General features: G+C 44.5%; 1 protein-coding gene across 2 annotated transcripts in view; it reads left to right on the forward strand.

Moving 5' to 3' along the window:
• nphs1 (NPHS1 adhesion molecule, nephrin) overlaps nt 1–19138 on the forward strand; it is a 60551-nt gene that overhangs the window by 25857 nt on the left and 15556 nt on the right. For both annotated transcript variants that reach the window (XR_005035922.2, XM_036942939.2), the window contains exons 8-15: nt 1039–1163; nt 3024–3195; nt 6570–6727; nt 16057–16198; nt 16587–16711; nt 16843–17011; nt 17274–17403; nt 18909–19081. Coding sequence is in view for 1 of the 2 variants with exons in the window: in XM_036942939.2 (XP_036798834.2) it covers nt 1039–1163; nt 3024–3195; nt 6570–6727; nt 16057–16198; nt 16587–16711; nt 16843–17011; nt 17274–17403; nt 18909–19081 (1194 nt within the window). In the remaining variant the exon portion in view is untranslated. The remainder of the gene's footprint in view (nt 1–1038; nt 1164–3023; nt 3196–6569; nt 6728–16056; nt 16199–16586; nt 16712–16842; nt 17012–17273; nt 17404–18908; nt 19082–19138) is intronic.

Consider the following 19138-nt stretch of genomic DNA (forward strand, 5'->3'; position numbering starts at 1 on the left):
TATCCACAGCCGTCCATATGAAATACTGTCTCTATCTATCTCCCTCTGCATTAGACGCTGTCCTATTCTATCTCCTACACTTCAACCACTGCCCAGAACTGGAAATGCTTCTACACCTCCTCTCTCTCCCTCCCTCCTTCTTTCTTTCTTTATTTCTTTCTTTCTTTCTTTCTATTTCGTTGTCTGTCTCTCTCTCTGTCTGTCTCTCTGTCCGTCTGTCTCTCTCTCCGTCTCTCTCTCTCTCCGTCTCTCTCTCTCTCTCCGTCTCTCTCTCTCTCTCTCTCTCTGTCTCTCTCTCTCTCTCTCTGTCTCTCTCTCTCTCTCTCTGTCTCTCTCTCTCTCTCTCTCTCTCTCCACTCTGTATTAAACAACATCCCTCCACAGTAAGTGCTAATGTTGCAGAACCCGTCGACCACCGCAACAGTAGTCCTTACTCAGCAAGCCAGCCCATCAAAGCCTGGAGCACCGTGTCCATTTTCAGCCAGCCAGATTGTTAGTGAGGTAGCAATTTGTCATGCCGGCCCAGGGTCCACATACAGCCGCCTGCGCTGCCTGCGCTCCCAAACTCATTGCAGCAATAACAAAGGCTGGCCCTCCCTTAATTTATTTTACGCTGTATATTTTATTCAGAAAGGATGTAATTTATTCATATTTCCAAACGTTGCTTTATTACTGTTTAAACATCTGTTATTTTGCTTTATGGAGTCGATCTAGCTGGCTGCTCCCTTAATACTTAATGCTTTCATCAGAGCTAGAGCCCTTACTCTGCAGTCAGGGTAAATGTTGCCAATTTATTGGCCCTGTCTCAACAAATAGAGAGGATGCTCCCTTGCTCATAAAGCCAAGTGTCCGCTCATCCCAGTGCATATTTCTCACCCTCTATCCTCTCTTTCTGTCATCTTCTCTGTTTCTGGTGATTCATCTCTCCCCCTCTTTCTCCCTCTCTCTTTCTATTGCTCCCTCTCTTCCTCTCTCTTCACTTTCTGTCGTTCTTTCCCAAGATGTTGTTTCATCTCTCTCTTTCCCTCTCAACATCAGTCCCACCCCAGAATCCAGTAATCCAGGGCCTGGACAGAGAAGGCCTGGTGAAGAGGGGGACCACGTTGAAGCTGTTTTGTGTGTCCCAGGGAGGGAACCCATTGGCCACCCTACACTGGACCAAGGTACAGAGACTACACTCGGCTAAAGCTTATAATCAGTCGTTTTTGGTGTATTCTCCATATTCTACTTCTGTACTCTTTCTTTCAGAACTCACTCCCTTCCTGCTGCAACCAGTCAGTCACCTATTATGTTAGTCCTCTGCTTGTTACTAACTCCTAGCCCTGTCCTGTCCTCTGCTTGTTACTAACTCCTAGCCCTGTCCTGTCCTCTGCTTGTTACTAACTCCTAGCCCTGTCCTGTCCTCTGCTTGTTACTAACTCCTAGCCCTGTCCTGTCCTGTGCTTGTTACTAACTCCTAGCCCTGTCCTGTCCTCTGCTTGTTACTAACTCCTAGCCCTGTCCTGTGCTTGTTACTAACTCCTAGCCCTGTCCTGTCCTCTGCTTGTTACTAACTCCTAGCCCTGTCCTGTCCTCTGCTTGTTACTAACTCCTAGCCCTGCCCTGTCCTCTGCTTGTTACTAACTCCTAGCCCTGTCCTGTCCTCTGCTTGTTACTAACTCCTAGCCCTGTCCTGTGCTTGTTACTAACTCCTAGCCCTGTCCTGTCCTCTGCTTGTTACTAACTCCTAGCCCTGTCCTGTCCTCTGCTTGTTACAAACTCCTAGCCCTGTACTGTCCTCTGCTTGTTACTAACTCCTAGCCCTGTCTTGTCCTCTGCTTGTTACTAACTCATAGCCCTGTCTTGTCCTCTGCTTGCTACTAACTCCTAGCCCTGTCCTGTCCTCTGCTTGTTACTAACTCCTAGCACTGTCCTGTCCTCTGCTTGTTACTAACTCCTAGCCCTGTCCTGTTCTCTGCTTGTTACTAACTCCTAGCCCTGTCCTGTCCTCTGCTTGTTACTAACTCCTAGCCCTGTCCTGTGCTTGTTACTAACTCCTAGCGCTGTCCTGTCCTCTGCTTGTTACTAACTCCTAGCCCTGTCCTGTCCTCTGCTTGTTACTAACTCCTAGCCCTGTCCTGTGCTTGTTACTAACTCCTAGCCCTGTCCTGTCCTCTGCTTGTTACTAACTCCTAGCCCTGTCCTGTCCTCTGCTTGTTACTAACTCCTAGCGCTGTACTGTCCTCTGCTTGTTACTAACTCCTAGCCCTGTCTTGTCCTCTGCTTGTTACTAACTCCTAGCCCTGTCCTGTCCTCTGCTTGTTACTAACTCCTAGCCCTGTCCTGTCCTCTGCTTCTTACTAACTCCTAGCCCTGTCCTGTCCTCTGCTTGTTACTAACTCCTAGCCCTGTCCTGTGCTTGTTACTAACTCCTAGCCCTGTCCTGTCCTCTGCTTGTTACTAACTCCTAGCCCTGTCCTGTCCTCTGCTTGTTACTAACTCCTAGCCCTGTCCTGTCCTCTGCTTGTAACTAACTCCTAGCCCTGCCCTGTCCTCTGCTTGTTACTAACTCCTAGCCCTGTCCTGTCCTCTGCTTGTTACTAACTCCTAGCCCTGTCCTGTCCTGTGCTTGTTACTAACTCCTAGCCCTGTCCTGTCCTCTGCTTGTTACTAACTCCTAGCCCTGTCCTGTCCTCTGCTTGTTACTAACTCTTAGCCCTGTCCTGTCCTCTGCTTGTTACTAACTCCTAGCCCTGTCCTGTCCTGTGCTTGTTACTAACTCCTAGCCCTGTCCTGTCTTCTGCTTGTTACTAACTCCTAGCCCTGTCCTGTGCTTGTTACTAACTCCTAGCCCTGTCCTGTCCTCTGCTTGTTACTAACTCCTAGCCCTGTCCTGTCCTGTGCTTGTTACTAACTCCTAGCCCTGTCCTGTCCTCTGCTTGTTACTAACTCCCAGCCCTGTCCTGTCCTCTGCTAGTTACTAACTCCTAGCCCTGTCCTGTCCTCTGTTTGTTACTAACTCATAGTTCTGTCCTGTGGATCAGAATGGGGAGGTGATTTCCACCAGCTGGGAGGTGGACACAGAGTCACGACGGGCCATCAGCCACCTGACCCTGCAGGTTAAACCACAGGACAACCAGGCCGAGCTGTGCTGTGAGAGCGTCAACCAGGTGACCCCTGTCCCTCTGTCCAACAGCCGCAAGATCACTGTCCTCTGTGAGTCCCCGACTGCTAAGAGATACATGCACTTGAATGCTAGAACACACACACAGACACACAAAAGCGATGGAATGTTTGTGTTTATTCAAATGTTTGCTAACCCAATCATTAAAGTTATTTTCAATAGCATTCATCCCAATCACAATGACATTAACATTAGTTTTAGCTCCAATACTGAAACTAATTCTGCATTAACACAAATTCTAATATCAATATCATTAATGAAACTAATGGCAATTATGACCCGGGCCCATATTTCACACAGAAACTCATTTGAATCACAGCTTAGTCTTTTACAGTGAGCTAATTTAACTGAATCGCTTCAATGCACAATCCAAAGGCAATAAAGCTGGCACTTTCTGTGGTGATAATAATGCCAGGTAATAAATTATCCATTTTCACTTCACTGCATAGGAGATTTCTCAACTACCACGACTGGAAAACAAACAGAGAATGAAGGTTCCTTCGCATCACACCGACTCTTCCTTCACGCCATCACTCGCTATCTCGCTGCGTCAGTTAATGGTCTAAACCACTCTCTTCTTCCTCTCCTATCTTCCTCTCCTATCCCACGTAAAAGCCATGTTACCTCCTAGCTATTCCTATTCACGCCTCATACACGTTGAAAATGAGTTGCAGACCCTTTATCAATGTATCTCTCTTTCTATTGCTCTCTCTCTCATTTAAGTTTTGTCTTGAGCTGGAGGGCAGAGAGAAGAACTGGTGTGTTAGGGATATGCCAGCATCGCCCTAAGGCATGTGTGTAACCTAACACACTGTCTGTCTATGAGTGTAGCCCTCATGTCTGCCTGTGTCCCGTGTATAACGTACATGATATGATGCATTCATGTCTGCCTGCTCAGTCATTAGCCTGTCTTTCTGCAGCCCCTCAGGGATTACTGCTCAGCTGCACTTCTTCTGTGCCAGTAAAGTTCCCTCCTTTGAAAAGGAGTTTGATAAAGTATAATTAGAATTTATATATACATGTCTGGAATATTTTAATTTTGGTGAATCTCTACAATGGGTTAAAGTGATGTACAGCAACCCCAGATGTAAAATAGTAAACGATGGTTACTTCTCAGAAAGTATTGAGCTTTTAATAGGGGTAAAACAAGGCTGTCCGTTATCTCCATATCTATTTATTATGGTCATTGAAATGCTAGCTATTAAAATTATATCCAACAAGAACATCATGGGGTTAGAAATTCAGGGGTTAAAAACACAAGTGTCAATGTACGCTGGTGACTCTAGTTTTTTCTTAAGTCCGCAATCTGGATCTCTGCACAGTCTCATTGAAGATCTTGATCACTTTTCTGCCTCTCGGAATTAAAACCTAATTATGACAGGTGTATCATTACGTATTGGATTGTCCAAAAATACAGTGTTTATACTACCTTGTAGTTTACCAATAAAATGGGCGGATGGTGAAGTAGACATACTTGGTATTCACATCTAAAAACAAATATAAATTAACTTACCACAATTAATTTCAATAGAAAGTTAGCAAAAATAGATAAGATTTTGCAACCATGGAGAGGTAAATAGTTGTTTATTTATGGAAAAATACATTGATTAACTATTTGGTCCTATCACAGTTTACTTACTTACTAGTGGCATTGCCTACTCCAGATGATATCATATGAGAAAAAAAAATACAAAATTAACAAAATTAAAAATTAAAATTAAATGTGCCTATTTATATAATGAATATGAGTTTGGGGGCTAAAATTATTAAATATTAAAGCTTTAAACCTCTTACTAAAAGCTTTACTCATATATAAGTTATACTTAAACCCAAAATGGTTCTCCAGTAGATTATTAAGAAAAGCTAATTCTTTGCTCAAAAATTCTAATTTCCAACTAATTGAAAATGTAAATTTGTTTAAAGTATTGCCCTTTCTTAAACAAGCCATACAAAGCTGGTTACAATTTCAATTTTATACTCCAGAAAAGATAGAACAAATATTACAACACATGTTATGGTTAAGATCAAATATATTCATTAGTAAAAAACTATTCATTATCGAAAAAACGTTTTAAAATTGTGTTATATTTATCAATGCTATTATGAATAGAAATGGAGGAGTTATGTCAAATATGTAGTTATCAAAAATATATGGGAATATCTGCTCAAAACACATTTACAACCAACTGATTGCAGCACTTCCACAAAAAAATAGAGGAGGCAAGTGGAAAAGGGAGAAGGTAGAGAACTTGTTTGCCTGCCATATATTAAAGATACAAATTGGCTGAAAGGAACTGGCATAAATAGAAAAAATATACCAGTTTCATCTGAGGACAAAAATGTTGACAGCTGCAACATACCGGTTGCAAAATAAGTGGGATGAGATTTTCAATGTACCAATTCCATGGCACATGGTTTATGAACTGGTACGAACAACTATACATAACTCAACACTTAGAGTTTTTCAATTTAAGTTATTATATAAAACTCTTGCCACCAACAGAATGCTATGTACTGTATATGGGCCATACAACAGTCTCAGCTCTGTAGATTTTGTTGCGAAGAGACACTTATTCTAGTATTGCCCCTATGCAGCTTGTCTCTGGTCACAGGTTCAGGAATGGTTAAAAAATCAACCATACATACAATTAACCATACAAATAGCAGTGTTGGGCATAGCCAGTCAATAAATATTATAATAACACTCGTAGGAAAGGTTTTCATCTTTAGCTCACAATCTGTGAATAATATACGATTAGAAAGATTAAAACATGTTGTAAAACATTACAGCACAATTGAAAAATATATGGCACATGGAAACCAAACAAGGGCGGTATATGGTGATCGGTTGGATGGGCTGAAAGTGGCTGAGGGTTGGGATTAAAGAGTTTGATTGGTATTGTTGTTATATATAACAATGCCATGTATGTCAAATGTAGAAGTAAAATGTATATGTAAAATGTGTATGTAAAATGTATAGGTAAAATGTATGAATATGTAGCATAAAAGCTATAAAAAAAAGCTAAGATATATGTCCTCGAAGAGGGGGGGTGGTGAAGGGGTTAAAAAATTATAATAACAATAAAAGATCCCTCCTGGTATAGCTGAATATAGACAGGCTTTGGTAACTAGTATGGGTTTGAAATGGATGGAAAACCTCAGGAGAGGACAAGACTTCATAAAGTGATGTTGATAGATTGGAAATGGTTTCTTTACTTCTTCCTTTACTTTCAAATCCAGTCTTTCCATCCTTTCTATAAAATATTGATCCTGACACAGAGCACTTTATTGACTGAATTTACTGTGTGTGTTTGTGTGTGTGTGTGTGTGTGTGTGTGTGTGTGTGTGTGTGTGTGTGTGTGTGTGTGTGTGTGTGTGTGTGTGTGTGTGTGTGTGTGTGTGTCAGTTGAGCCAGAGAAGGTGATGGTGCTGGGGTTGTTCGAGGCGAGAGAGGGAGAGGAGGTGACCCTGTGCTGTTACACCTCCTCCAGTAACCCGCCTGTACACATCCGCTGGTGGTTGGGCTTCAGGGAACTCAACACCACCGTGGTCAGTGTGGAAGAGGTAGGGGGCCTGCATTTACTTCGACACACACTTCTTCTCACACTGAATCACAGTGGCAGTTCAAGCTTGTATGGCTCCCTGGCTCAAGACGCTGAAGCGGTATGATCCCACCTCCTCTGACAAGGCCTGGGCCTCAATCTTTATTACAGGGTCTTTGGTTTGATCCCTCACCTCAATCAGTGCCTCTCTCACCGCTGCTGCCTGATACCTCAGTGGCTCGACACGCTTAACTTTACTCTCCCACCTTGTCTCAGTCCACATCTTCAAAGTGATGTCCACACGTTTTTTCAGGGTGGCCTATTGCTGTGTGGAGGCTGAGATCAAGGTGTACAGTTTGTGGAAGATGCCAAAGTAACCCATGGAATCAACAGAACTTTTAGCAGCATCAAACATAACCAGGTTCAATGTGTGAACCCCACATGGCACAAATAGAGCTCTTGGATTCATTTCCAGGAGTCTGGCTTGGACACCTTCATTTTTGCCTCTCTTGTTGGCCCCATTATCATAACACCTCCATCTGCAGTCCGCAAAAGGAATTTTTAGATAAATGTTCCTTTATGTGGGGCTCCTCCTTCAGTGACACAATTCTAATCACAACAGACAACTGTTCAGTGTGGCTGACATCTAATGACTTTGCTGCTCAACAAATCAATGAGTTCATTCTGTATTTGGTGGCCACGGTAGCTGGTGGTGTGACTCGAGGTCCTTTTTTGGACACAGTTAAGGTGCTCTTTCATGACTGGATCAAATTGGGCCGTCAGTTCAACCTCTCTGAGGAGATTTCCATTTGATGGAAAGTACAGTGTTTCTGTGTGTCCCCTTAGTGCCAGATTTCTAATTGCCAGAGACTGCACAATAGCAGTCAGACGTGTCAACACCTCTCTCCATTTTATCCTCTCAGGCTCCATAAGTGCCATCTCATGCTTATCAATTGTTTCCCCTTTTTTATCCTCATTGTCAGTTCTTTCCATGTTTTCATGCAGTTTTGGTGTTTTGGACTGGTGTTCGGTGAAGTCAGAAAATAATTTATATGTTTCCAGTCTGGCAGTCCTGCTAAATTAATTTTCTTCTTACAAATAAGTTTGCAGCAGAAGAGGCTGTTGTTTCTTTCAGAATACACCAACCAACTTCTAGGGATTTTTTCACCACTCACCAAGGTCTTCCTGAAATACTGGTGGCGGCAACTTCTTCCATCACACTCACTCCTTGGGAAAACAAAGTTAGATGGTACCTAACTTAGTCCTCTGCAAACGAGTTGTGTCCGAATTCTGTTTGTCAGAACCGAAGGCCAGTCAGCAGGGTCTGTAGACAGTGGTTCATCCTCAGCAGCAGGGTCTGTAGACAGTGGTTCATCCTCGGCAGCAGGGTCTGTAGACAGTGGTTTATCCTCAGCAGCAGGGTCTGTAGATAGTGGTTCATCCTCAGCAGCAGGGTCTGTAGACAGTGGTTCATCCTCGGCAGCAGGGTCTGTAGACAGTGGTTTATCCTCAGCAGCAGGGTCTGTAGATAGTGGTTCATCCTCAGCAGCAGGGTCTGTAGACAGTGGTTCATTCTCAGCAGCAGGGTCTGTAGACAGTGGTTCATCCTCAGCAGCAGGGTCTGTAGACAGTGGTTATTCCTCGGCAGCAGGGTCTGTAGACAGTGGTTCATCCTCGGCAGCAGGGTCTGTAGACAGTGGTTCATCCTCAAGCAGCAGGGTCTGTAGACAGTGGTTCATCCTCAGCAGCAGGGTCTGTAGACAGTGGTTTATCCTCAGCAGCAGGGTCTGTAGACAGTGGTTCATCCTCAGCAGCAGGGTCTGTAGACAGTGGTTCATCCTCAGCAGCAGGGTCTGTAGACAGTGATTCATCCTCAGCAGCAGGGTCTGTAGACAGTGGTTCATCCTCAGCAGCAGGATCTGGTGGGGATGCTGCTACAGGCATTTCTAATGAAGAGCACATGGGCATTAGTTTACACATGTGATTCACAGCTTTTATAGTGGTAGAACATCCCACATACATATCCAGTAATAATAAAATCATCATTGTTACCTACAATATGGAAACTTAAAACTTTGCAAAAGGGAAATTATTTATTTTGTTTATGTTATGCAGGCATGCACACATAAACACATGTGTGTGTACCCACACACACACATGCCCGTGCGCACAAACACATCCGAAGAATCCTGCTGGGGAGAAGTGGAAGCAAATGGGTCTTCATCCTCATCCTCAGGCTCAGACAACATTTGTGAAGACACCTGTGTGGGTGAGGAGGTGGATGGCTCCTCATCCTGAGGCTCCGAGATCATTCTGAAGTGGCCTGTGTGACTGAGGAGGTAGATAGCTCCTCATCCTGGCCAGTGCCAGAGGGTGCTGGCCTCTGAATTTGCATTGAAATACAGTATATGAGTCTGACACCCTAAATACATTTGTTGCACAATTCAATTTACATGTCATTATGTCATTCATTTTCAGAATAGGAACCAATTGAACCATACAACCTCCTTGGCTAATTCTAGGCATAAGTCACCCCAAAAGACTCAATATGCAGTTTTGGTGTTCTGGACTGCTGTCATGTGAAGTCAGCAGTCCAAAATATCAGCATAATATAGATGTCTTTTAATTTAGCCTACAGCATTGGAAATTCCCCTTACTGAGCTCAGGACCTAGTCAATACAATCACAGAAAACCTTTATGATGTCACCTCCTTGAAAGTTAGCCAAATCAATAATGTGCTAGTTAGGTTGTTATCGTTTTGCTGCAGGCAATCATCATTATCATGATGAAACTGTGTGAAATTATATCCAATATTGCGTAAGTTAGTTGGACAGAAAACTGAATATTGTTGCCCTATATGTAATAGCATTGCAAGTAACATAGCAACATACAGTATGCTAACATACATAACACTAGCCTATTTCATTACATGCATAATATTATACTCATAAAGAGATGACATAGCTGCATACCTTTATCTTTTGCGCGTTTCTCCTCTTCTTCTTTCCTCTTTTTCCTAAACTGGGCATCTGACACCTTAGACCTTATCTTATCCATTTGTGTTGATTTGGCATTCGAGCATCAATATATTACCCATCCCCCAACACTGTCAACCAATTCACCTTGGTGGTGTGCAGACTGGTTTTATGTTATTCTTAACGATTTCGCACAAACCCCCCCGAAAAAGCAACAATATGTCTGTGAAACTATATATTCACAGTAGTATGAATGAATTGTGGTTTATTTGGGAGCATTTCGTATTGTAACTGATTTTACTAATTGCATTAGTACTGTACAAAGTTAGAGGTTCGCTATTTGATAGATTCCACCGCTCCCCCTACCTCGGGCTTCCAGTAGGGAGATTTGAGGTCAACCAATACCCGCCCCCCTCTCCATCTCGTACTTCTGGGTGGGAGACCTTCCCAGGTAGTAGCCTGCCTAGCTTACACGCTAGATAAAGGAAGCTTCCAGAAAACACTTCCAGTAGCATTAGTGCAGCCTCACTTTGGTGTGTACTAAATTGTACAGCAGCTACCCTAAGTTCTTCAAGAACAAGCTAGAGACAGCTCAGAATAGAATGTCATGTTGGCCCTTCTCAGCTCAGCGAACTACAGTAGCTTCAACTGATAGCCGAGATTACCCCATGAAACTGTGTAAATCAAATCAAATCAAATTTTATTTGTCACATACACATGGTTAGCAGATGTTAATGCGAGTGTAGCGAAATGCTTGTGCTTCTAGTTCCGACAATGCAGTAATAACCAACGAGTAATCTAGCTAACAATTCCAAAACTACTACCTTATAAACACAAGTGTAAGGGGATAAATAATATGTACATAAAGATATATGAATGAGTGATGGTACAGAGCGGCATAGGCAAGATGCAGTAGATGGTATCGAGTACAGTATATACATATGAGATGAGTATGTAAACAAAGTGGCATAGTTTAAAGTGGCTAGTGATACATGTATTACATAAAGATGCAGTAGATGATATAGACTACAGTATATACGTATACATATGAGATGAATAATGTAGGGTATGTAAACATTATATTAGGTAGCATTGTTTAAAGTGGCTAGTGATATATTTTACATCATTTCCCATCAATTCCCATTATTAAAGTGGCTGGAGTTGAGTCAGTGTTAGACTCAATGTTAGTGGTGGCTGTTTAACAGTCTGATGGCCTTGAGATAGAAGCTGTTTTTCAGTCTCTCGGTCCCAGCTTTGATGCACCTGTACTGACCTCGCCTTCTGGATGATAGCGGGGTGAACAGGCAGTGGCTCGGGTGGTTGTTGTCCTTGATGATCTTTATGGCCTTCCTGTGACATCGGGTGGTGTAGGTGTCCTGGAGGGCAGGTAGTTTGCCCCCGGTGATGCGTTGTGCAGACCTCACTACCCTCTGGAGAGCCTTACGGTTGTGGGCGGAGCAGTTGCCGTACCAGGCGGTGATACAGCCCGACAGGATGCTCTCGATTGTGCATCTGTAGAAGTTTGTGAGTGCTATTGGTGACAAGCCAAATTTCTTCAGCCTCCTGAGGTTGAAGAGGGGCTGCTGCGCCTTCTTCACGATGCTGTCTGTGTGGGTGGACCAATTCAGTTTGTCTGTGATGTGTACGCCGAGGAACTTAAAACTTGCTACCCTCTCCACTACTGTTCCATCGATGTGGATAGGGGGGTGTTCCCTCTGCTGTTTCCTGAAGTCCACAATCATCTCCTTTGTTTTGTTGACTTTGAGTGTGAGGTTATTTTCCTGACACCACACTCCGAGGGCCCTCACCTCCTCCCTGTAGGCCGTCTCGTCGTTGTTGGTAATCAAGCCTACCACTGTTGTGTCGTCCGCAAACTTGATGATTGAGTTTGAGGCGTGCGTGGCCACGCAGTCGTGGGTGAACAGGGAGTACAGGAGAGGGCTCAGAACGCACCCTTGTGGGGCCCCAGTGTTGAGGATCAGCGGGGTGGAGATGTTGTTACCTACCCTCACCACCTGGGGGCGGCCCATCAGGAAGTCCAGTACCCAGTTGCACAGGGCAGGGTCGAGACCCAGGGTCTCGAGCTTGATGACGAGTTTGGAGGGTACTATGGTGTTAAATGCTGAGCTGTAGTCGATGAACAGCATTCTCACATAGGTATTCCTCTTGTCCAGATGGGTTAGGGCAGTGTGCAGTGTGGTTGAGATTGCATTGTCTGTGGACCTATTTGGGCGGTAAGCAAATTGGAATTGGGTCTAGGGAGTCAGGTAGGGTGCAGGTGATATGGTCCTTGACTAGTCTCTCAAAGCACTTCATGATGACGGAAGTGAGTGCTACGGGGCGGTAGTCGTTTAGCTCAGTTACCTTAGCTTTCTTGGGAACAGGAACAATGGTGGCCCTCTTGAAGCATGTGGGAACAGCAGACTGGGATAGGGATTGATTGAATATGTCCGTAAACACACCAGCCAGCTGGTCTGCGCATGCTCTGAGGGCGCGGCTGGGGATGCCTTCTGGGGGTTTGCCAGCCTTGCGAGGGTTAACACGTTTAAATGTTTTACTCACCTCGGCTGCAGTGAAGGAGAGTCCGCATGTTTTGGTCCTCAAAGCGGGCAAAAAAGTTATTTAGTCTGCCTGGGAGCAAGGCATCCTGGTCCGTGAATGGGCTGGTTTTCTTTTTGTAATCCGTGATTGACTGTAGACCCTGCCACATACCTCTTGTGTCTGAGCCGTTGAATTGCGATTCTACTTTGTCTCTATGCTGACGCTTAGCTTGTTTGATTGCCTTGCGGAGGGAATAGCTACACTGTTTGCATTCGGTCATGTTTCCGGTCACCTTGCCCTGATTAAAAGCAGTGGTTCGCGATTTCAGTTTCACGCGAATGCTGCCATCAATCCACGGTTTCTGGTTTGGGAATGTTTTAATCGTTGCTATGGGAACGGCATCTTCAACGCACGTTCTAATGAACTCGCTCACCGAATCAGCGTATTCGTCAATGTTGTTGTCTGACGCAATACGAAACATATCCCAGTCCACGTGATGGAAGCAGTCTTGGAGCGTGGAATCAGATTGGTCGGACCAGCGTTGAACAGACCTCAGCGTGGGAGCTTCTTGTTTTAGCTTCTGTCTGTAGGCAGGGAGCAACAAAATGTATGTACAGTCCCCCAGTGTCTAAAGAACCCCCTTACTACTGTTAGGGACTCTCATTCCTACACCATGAGAGGCAGTGCCACAGATTTCGTGCCATGTTGGTTCAAGAGCAGTAGAGTGGAACAAACTCCCGGCTGAGATAAAAACGGTTTCTGCCAGTCTTAGGTTCAAACACTACTGCAAGGCTTGGTTAATGTTGACATAGCCTCCTAGCAAAGTGTAAAGCTACTCTGCACTGGTGAAGTGATTTGGTAGATGTGCATATCTGCTTTTTATGTAAATACGTAAATATGTGTATAATGGAATGTATGGCACAGAGTGCCCATGTCACTTGTATTGCCCTGCAGCCACTTCAAATCAAATCAAATCTAATTGTATTTGTCACATGTGCCGAATTCAACAGGTGAAACCTTACCGTGAAATGCTTACTTACAAGACCTTAACCAGCAATGCTGTTCAATAAATAGAGTTAAGAAAATATTTACCAAATAAACTAAAGTAAAAATGTAAAAACAGTAACACAAGAAAAGTACATAACAATAACGAGGCTATATACAGGGGTTAATGGTACCGAGTCAATGTGCGGGGGTATAGGTTAGTCGAGGTAGTATGTAAAGTGACTGTGCATAGATAATAAACAGTGAGTAGCAGCAGTGTAAAAACAAGGGGTGGGGTCAATGTAAATAGTCTGTGTGACCATTTGATTTCTTGTTCAGCAGTCTTATGGCTTGGTGGTAGAAGCTATTAAGGAGCCTTTTGGTCCGAGACTTGGCGCTCCGGTACCGCATGCCATGCGAAAGCAGAGAGAACAGTCAATGACTTGGGTGACTGGAGTCTTAGACACCGCCTAGTATTTTTATTTTACCTTTATTTAACTAGGCAAGTCAGTTAAGAACAAATTCTTATTTTCAATGACGGCCTAGGAACAGTGGGTTAACTGCCTATATAGGTCCTGGATGTCAGGAAGCTTGGCCCAAGTGATTTACTGGGCCTTAAGCACTAACCTTACAGTCAGTTGCCATACCAGGCAGTGATGCAACCGCAGGATGCTCTCGATGGCGCAGCTGTAGAACTTTTTGAGGATCTGGTTGTGGTCGTGCCCTCTTCACAACTGTCTTGGTGTGTTTGGACCATAATAGTTTGTTGGTGATGTGGACACCAAGGAACTTGAAACTCTCGACCCACTCCACTTCAGCCCTGTCTATGGTAATGGGGGCCTGTTCGGCCCTCCTTTTCCTATAGTCTACGATCAGCTACTTTGTTTTGCTCCCATTGAGGGAGAGGTTGTTGTCCTGGCACCACACTGCCAGGTCTCTGACCTCCTCCCCAAAGGTTGTCTCATTGTTGTCGGGGATCCGGCTTACCAGTGTTGTGTCATCAGCAAACTTAATGATGGTGTTGGAGTCGCAATCTTGGGTGAACAGGGAGTACAGGGGGGGACTAAGCATGCACCCCTGAGGGTTCACAGTGTTGAGGATCAGCGTGGCAGATTAGTTGTTCCCTACCCTTAACACCTGGTGGCGGCCCGTTAGGAAGTCCTGGATTCAGTTACAGAGGGGGGTGTTTAGTCCCAGGGTCCTTAGCTTAGTGATGGGCTTTGTGGGTACTATGGTGTTGAATGCTGAGCTGTAGTCAATGAACAGCATTCTCACATAGGTGTTCATTTTGTCCAGGTGGGAAAGGGCAGTGTGGAGTGTGATTAAGATTGTGTCATCTATGGCTCTGTTGGGGAGGTATGCGAATTGGAGTGAGTTTAGGGTTTCCAGCATGATGGTGTTGATGTGAGCCATGAGCAGCCTTTCAAAGCACTTCATGGCTACTGGGTGGTAATAATTTAGGCAGGTTACCTTCACTTTCTTGGGCACAGGGACTATGGTGGTCTATTTGAAACATATAGGTATTACATACTCGGTTAGGGAGATGTTGAAAATGTCAGTGAATACACTTGCCAGTTTGTCTGCGCATGCTTTGAGTACACGTCCTGGTAATCCGTCAAGCCCAGTGGCTTGTGAATGTTGACCTGTTTAAAGGTCTTGCTCACATCAGCTACGGAGACCGTGATCACACAGTTGTCCGGAACAGCTGGTGCTCTCATGCATGCTTCAGTGTTGCTTGCCTCGAAGCGAGCATAAAAGGCATTTAGCTCATCTGGTAGGCTTGCGTCCCTGGGCAGCTCGCGGATGAGTTTCCCTTTGTAGTCCCTTTGCCTACCAATAGGAAACAAGACTACTACAACGGAAACAAGACTTTGACTTTTTGTGTATATAACCCTCTGTAATTTCGGTACATGTTTTGGTTGCCTGCTGTGGCTTCTTTATGTACTGTAAATTGAATTGAAAATTACCTTTCAAACTACACCTCAGAAGTCAATACACACTTAAAATACTTAATTCAGACTTCAGGCAGTCTGATTTGCACATCTCGAGCGCCCAATGACAAGCATCTGTGAGAGAAGCCTTTGATTCTGAAAGAACTCATATTATTCTACTCCGTGTAGAGTTTCCACCTTAACCACATTAAATCTGTTCTTCATTCTTTCTCTGCTCTGACCAAAGAACTACTATTCAATCTATACTACACAAGGCTTTGCCAATGAGTGAATCCTCAAAAAGGGTTCCAGTATTCTTCTCTCTTGGCTTTTGAGTATGTTAATGAGATAAAAGTGAATAAAAGCTGACATGGGAGTTGAGAGAACCATTATTTCGGCTCTTTGTTCATTTGGAGAAATAATTTTCATTTGATCTAGCATTTACTGCTGCATTCTATCCAGCTTTAATGTGCCTGAATACGTCTGAGGGTTAATAAAGACTGGCACCTCAGTGGTGGTTCTTTGTGAACGCGTTCCTTCTTGTGTCTGTTTCTCTCTGGAAAAGGCTTTTGCACTAATCATCTCAATGAAAGCCTTGATGAACCCTGCGTGCAAAGCAGACATGACTAGCATCATGCAGGAGCAAATGGGGGTTTGATGAAGTTTATTACGGGTTTTTGCAGGAAGAAGTATATGCATGTGATGTATTTGTTTGTTTATTATCAGGGACCAGGCACAATGTAAGTAGAGCACAAGACTTAGAGAGACACAAAGCTCATTTCCAGCATCAAAACAGTATTATTATTGTATTTCCTGAGAGCAGCTTACTGTGTATTTAACATTTTTTAAGGAAAATGTTTAGGGACACTAGAACTTCCTGTCTCTTCCTGATGTTGTCATGTGTCCTTTCCTGTCTCCAGGGAGACCACGGGGGGAAGACAACCATGTCTAACCTGACCCATGTTGTCTCTCGGGAGGAGAACGGGCTGCCCCTCACCTGTGAGACCTTCAACAAGGGCACACGCTTCTCCAAGAGCCAGTCCAACAACCTCATTGTTTTCTGTGAGTCTCTGGATAGGACTGTGACGACAACAACCCTACAAGCCTAATGGTTGTAGGGAATCTCTATTGAATGACTATGACAAGTACAATCGTGAAAAACCTTGCACAACCAGAACATAACTGTGCATTGTACAGTAACAATTGCACACTCTCAATCTGTGCTTTCTGTAACTATAACAATATAGACATAACCCCCTCTCTCTTTCCCGCCCGCCCCCTCCCCTCCCCTCTCTCTCTCTCTCTCTCTCTCTCTCTCTCTCTCTCTCTCTCTCTCCCTCCCCCATCTCTCTCTCCCTTACACCCTCCCCTCTCACTCTCTCTCCCCTTCCTCTCTGTACTCCCTCCCCTTCACCCCTATCTCTCTCTCCTCCTCCCCCTCCCCTCCCAGACCCTCCTCAGAAAGTGTGGATAGAAGCCCCTCCCCCAGGGCTTCCTCTGAGATCAGGAACCATCATACGCCTCATCTGCTTCTCTATTGGGGGAAGTCCCAAAGGAACCCTCAACTGGTACAAGGTGTGTACATGTGTGTATTTTATGACAACATACATTTCGATTGGTTAAGTTGTCAAAAGTTGTAACAGTTAAGACTCTCTGTCTGTACAGTACCATGTCCTCCACTCTCTACTCTCCTCTCCACACCGCAGGATGAGAAGGCGTTATCAGACTACCCCAAACAGGTGCCCTCTGATAAAGGCGTGTCCAAAGAACTGGCCGTGCGCCTCCAGCCCAGTGACAACATGGCTACCTACCGCTGTAATGCCACCAATAAGGCCAAGATGGTCCTCAACGCCTCTGTCAAACTCATGGTCCAGTGTGAGTCTTACAGACCGGGCTCTGGGCATGAGTGGATTAATACTAGCCTCTATGGACATGACTAATAGAGGAGGAAAGCATTAGCTATATTCAAGATGATAGATAATTCATTCAAGATGATAGGTAGATTCAAGATGATAGGTAATTAATTCAAGATGATAGGTAGATTCAAGATATAGCTGCAAAGACACGGAATCAGCAGCCTCAGTATGTTGACAGTGGTGTCTTGTCCTCTCTCTTCTACCCCTACACCCCTCGCCAGTCCCTGCAGTGAGTGTGACAATCATAGCCAAGCAGAAGGACCTGCGTCGGGGCCAAAACCTCAGTCTGGAATGTCTGTCTGGGAGCAGCAACCCCCAGGCCAACATCTCCTGGAGCCTGGGCTCAACCAGGTGAGGGGAGGGCAGGTTAAGCAGAGCCGGTCTGTGGGCCGTGGAGTTAATGGAGACCCTAGACTACAGTCTTGTGCAGGACTATTTTCTGCAAACCGCACCTGCCACAATACCGCGGCTGCACCGTAACCCGCCAATCATGACAGAAAGCTGTCGCAACCCGGCCCGTAGTTTGTACCCAAACTCGCCCGCAAACCGCCAGATCATAGCAATTGATTTCATTGTTATGACTAGTAGTAGGCCTAGGGCATATAGGCCTATAGACAGTAGTAGCCTATCCCAATGCCATAGCCTATTCAAATAATTACGTGATTGCATGCAGCCATTTGAAAAGACAAAAGCAAGTTGTAGCTTACTAAAGCAAGCAATAGGCCTAATTAAGTTTTGAAAAGCCTTGTTCTACCTGCTGGACGATAGGTCTGTTTTGGACTGCCCTCATCAACACAGACTTGCACGCTGAGTCAAAATCCATCCATGGGCTAACGTTTTTTTTAATTTTTATTTCACCTTTATTTAACCAGGTAGGCTAGTTGAGAACAAGTTTTCATTTGCAACTGCGACCTGGCCAAGATAAAGCATAGCAGTGTGAACAGACAACACAAAGTTACACATGGAGTAAGTAAACAATTAACAAGTCAATAACACAGTAGAGAGAAAAAAAGGCTATATACCTTGTGTGCAAAAGGCATGAGGAGGTAGGCAAATAATTACAATTTTGCAGATTAATAACACTGGAGTGATAAATGATCAGATGGTCATGTACAGGTAGAGATATTGGTGTGCAAAAGAGCAGAAAAGTAAATAAATAAAAACAGTATGGGGATGAGGTAGGTAAAAATGGGTGAATGATTAGGCAACAATATCCTGTTAACATAAATGTAACTTCACTTGTGAACTGTTTTCCATAAGTTGGCTTTACACTTGCATTAATTGTGTTATCAAATGCTGCCATTACGTGTAGACGTTAGTTAGCTAGCTAGCTCAGGTAAGATCGGTGAGTAGTGAGTGAAAGTCACATGAGGGGAAGAGCAAGAAGTGGGAAAGCAGGAGAGGATAATGCGTTTTACAAGATAGTAAATAGATAGAGGGCAAATCTTTATATCTGTGCCATTATAGCATCTGTGACAGCATAGGCACCGCCACCGAGGCTACAACCCATAGGAATCCCCACCCAGTTGAATACTTTGACTACTTTAAAATGGAGGAAGCATGATGGAAGCCCTCATTGACGCTGCCCATGATAAAACGGCCATTTAGCCACTAGAGGCCTCTATCGTTCTCTGGCGTTTTCCTCAGCACCACTGTGAGCATTCTGTGCAAGCAGCCTGTCTCAGTGCTGCTCTGATGGCACGCACACACTACAGAATAAATTAATTAACTGTCAGAGCACAGAAAAAAATGTGAAGTTGTTATTTTATTAATTAAAACGGCAACCCTGCCACGGATTTATCGAATGTTCAAAATAGACCCGCCAAATGTTCTCCTCTCATCTCTCTCTCTCCCAGGCTGAAAGGGGTGGATCTGCCTCCTAAGAACACAACGTTTGGGGGCATATCAGTACGCAGTACTCTGTCCCTCCCCCTGTCCTCCCAGCACCATGGCCAGAGGATCACCTGTCAGGCCTACAGCTCTCTGCTGTCTGAGGGAGTCAACACCTTCTACAAGCTCAACGTCCTCTGTGAGTGGTGAAGAGTGTGTGGGTTGTATACATGTGTCTATTTCTCTCTGTGTGTTA

Source organism: Oncorhynchus mykiss, chromosome 2, assembly GCF_057628025.1.
Source record: "Oncorhynchus mykiss isolate SJ-2025 chromosome 2, ASM5762802v1, whole genome shotgun sequence".
Taxonomy (NCBI): Eukaryota; Metazoa; Chordata; class Actinopteri; order Salmoniformes; family Salmonidae; genus Oncorhynchus; species Oncorhynchus mykiss.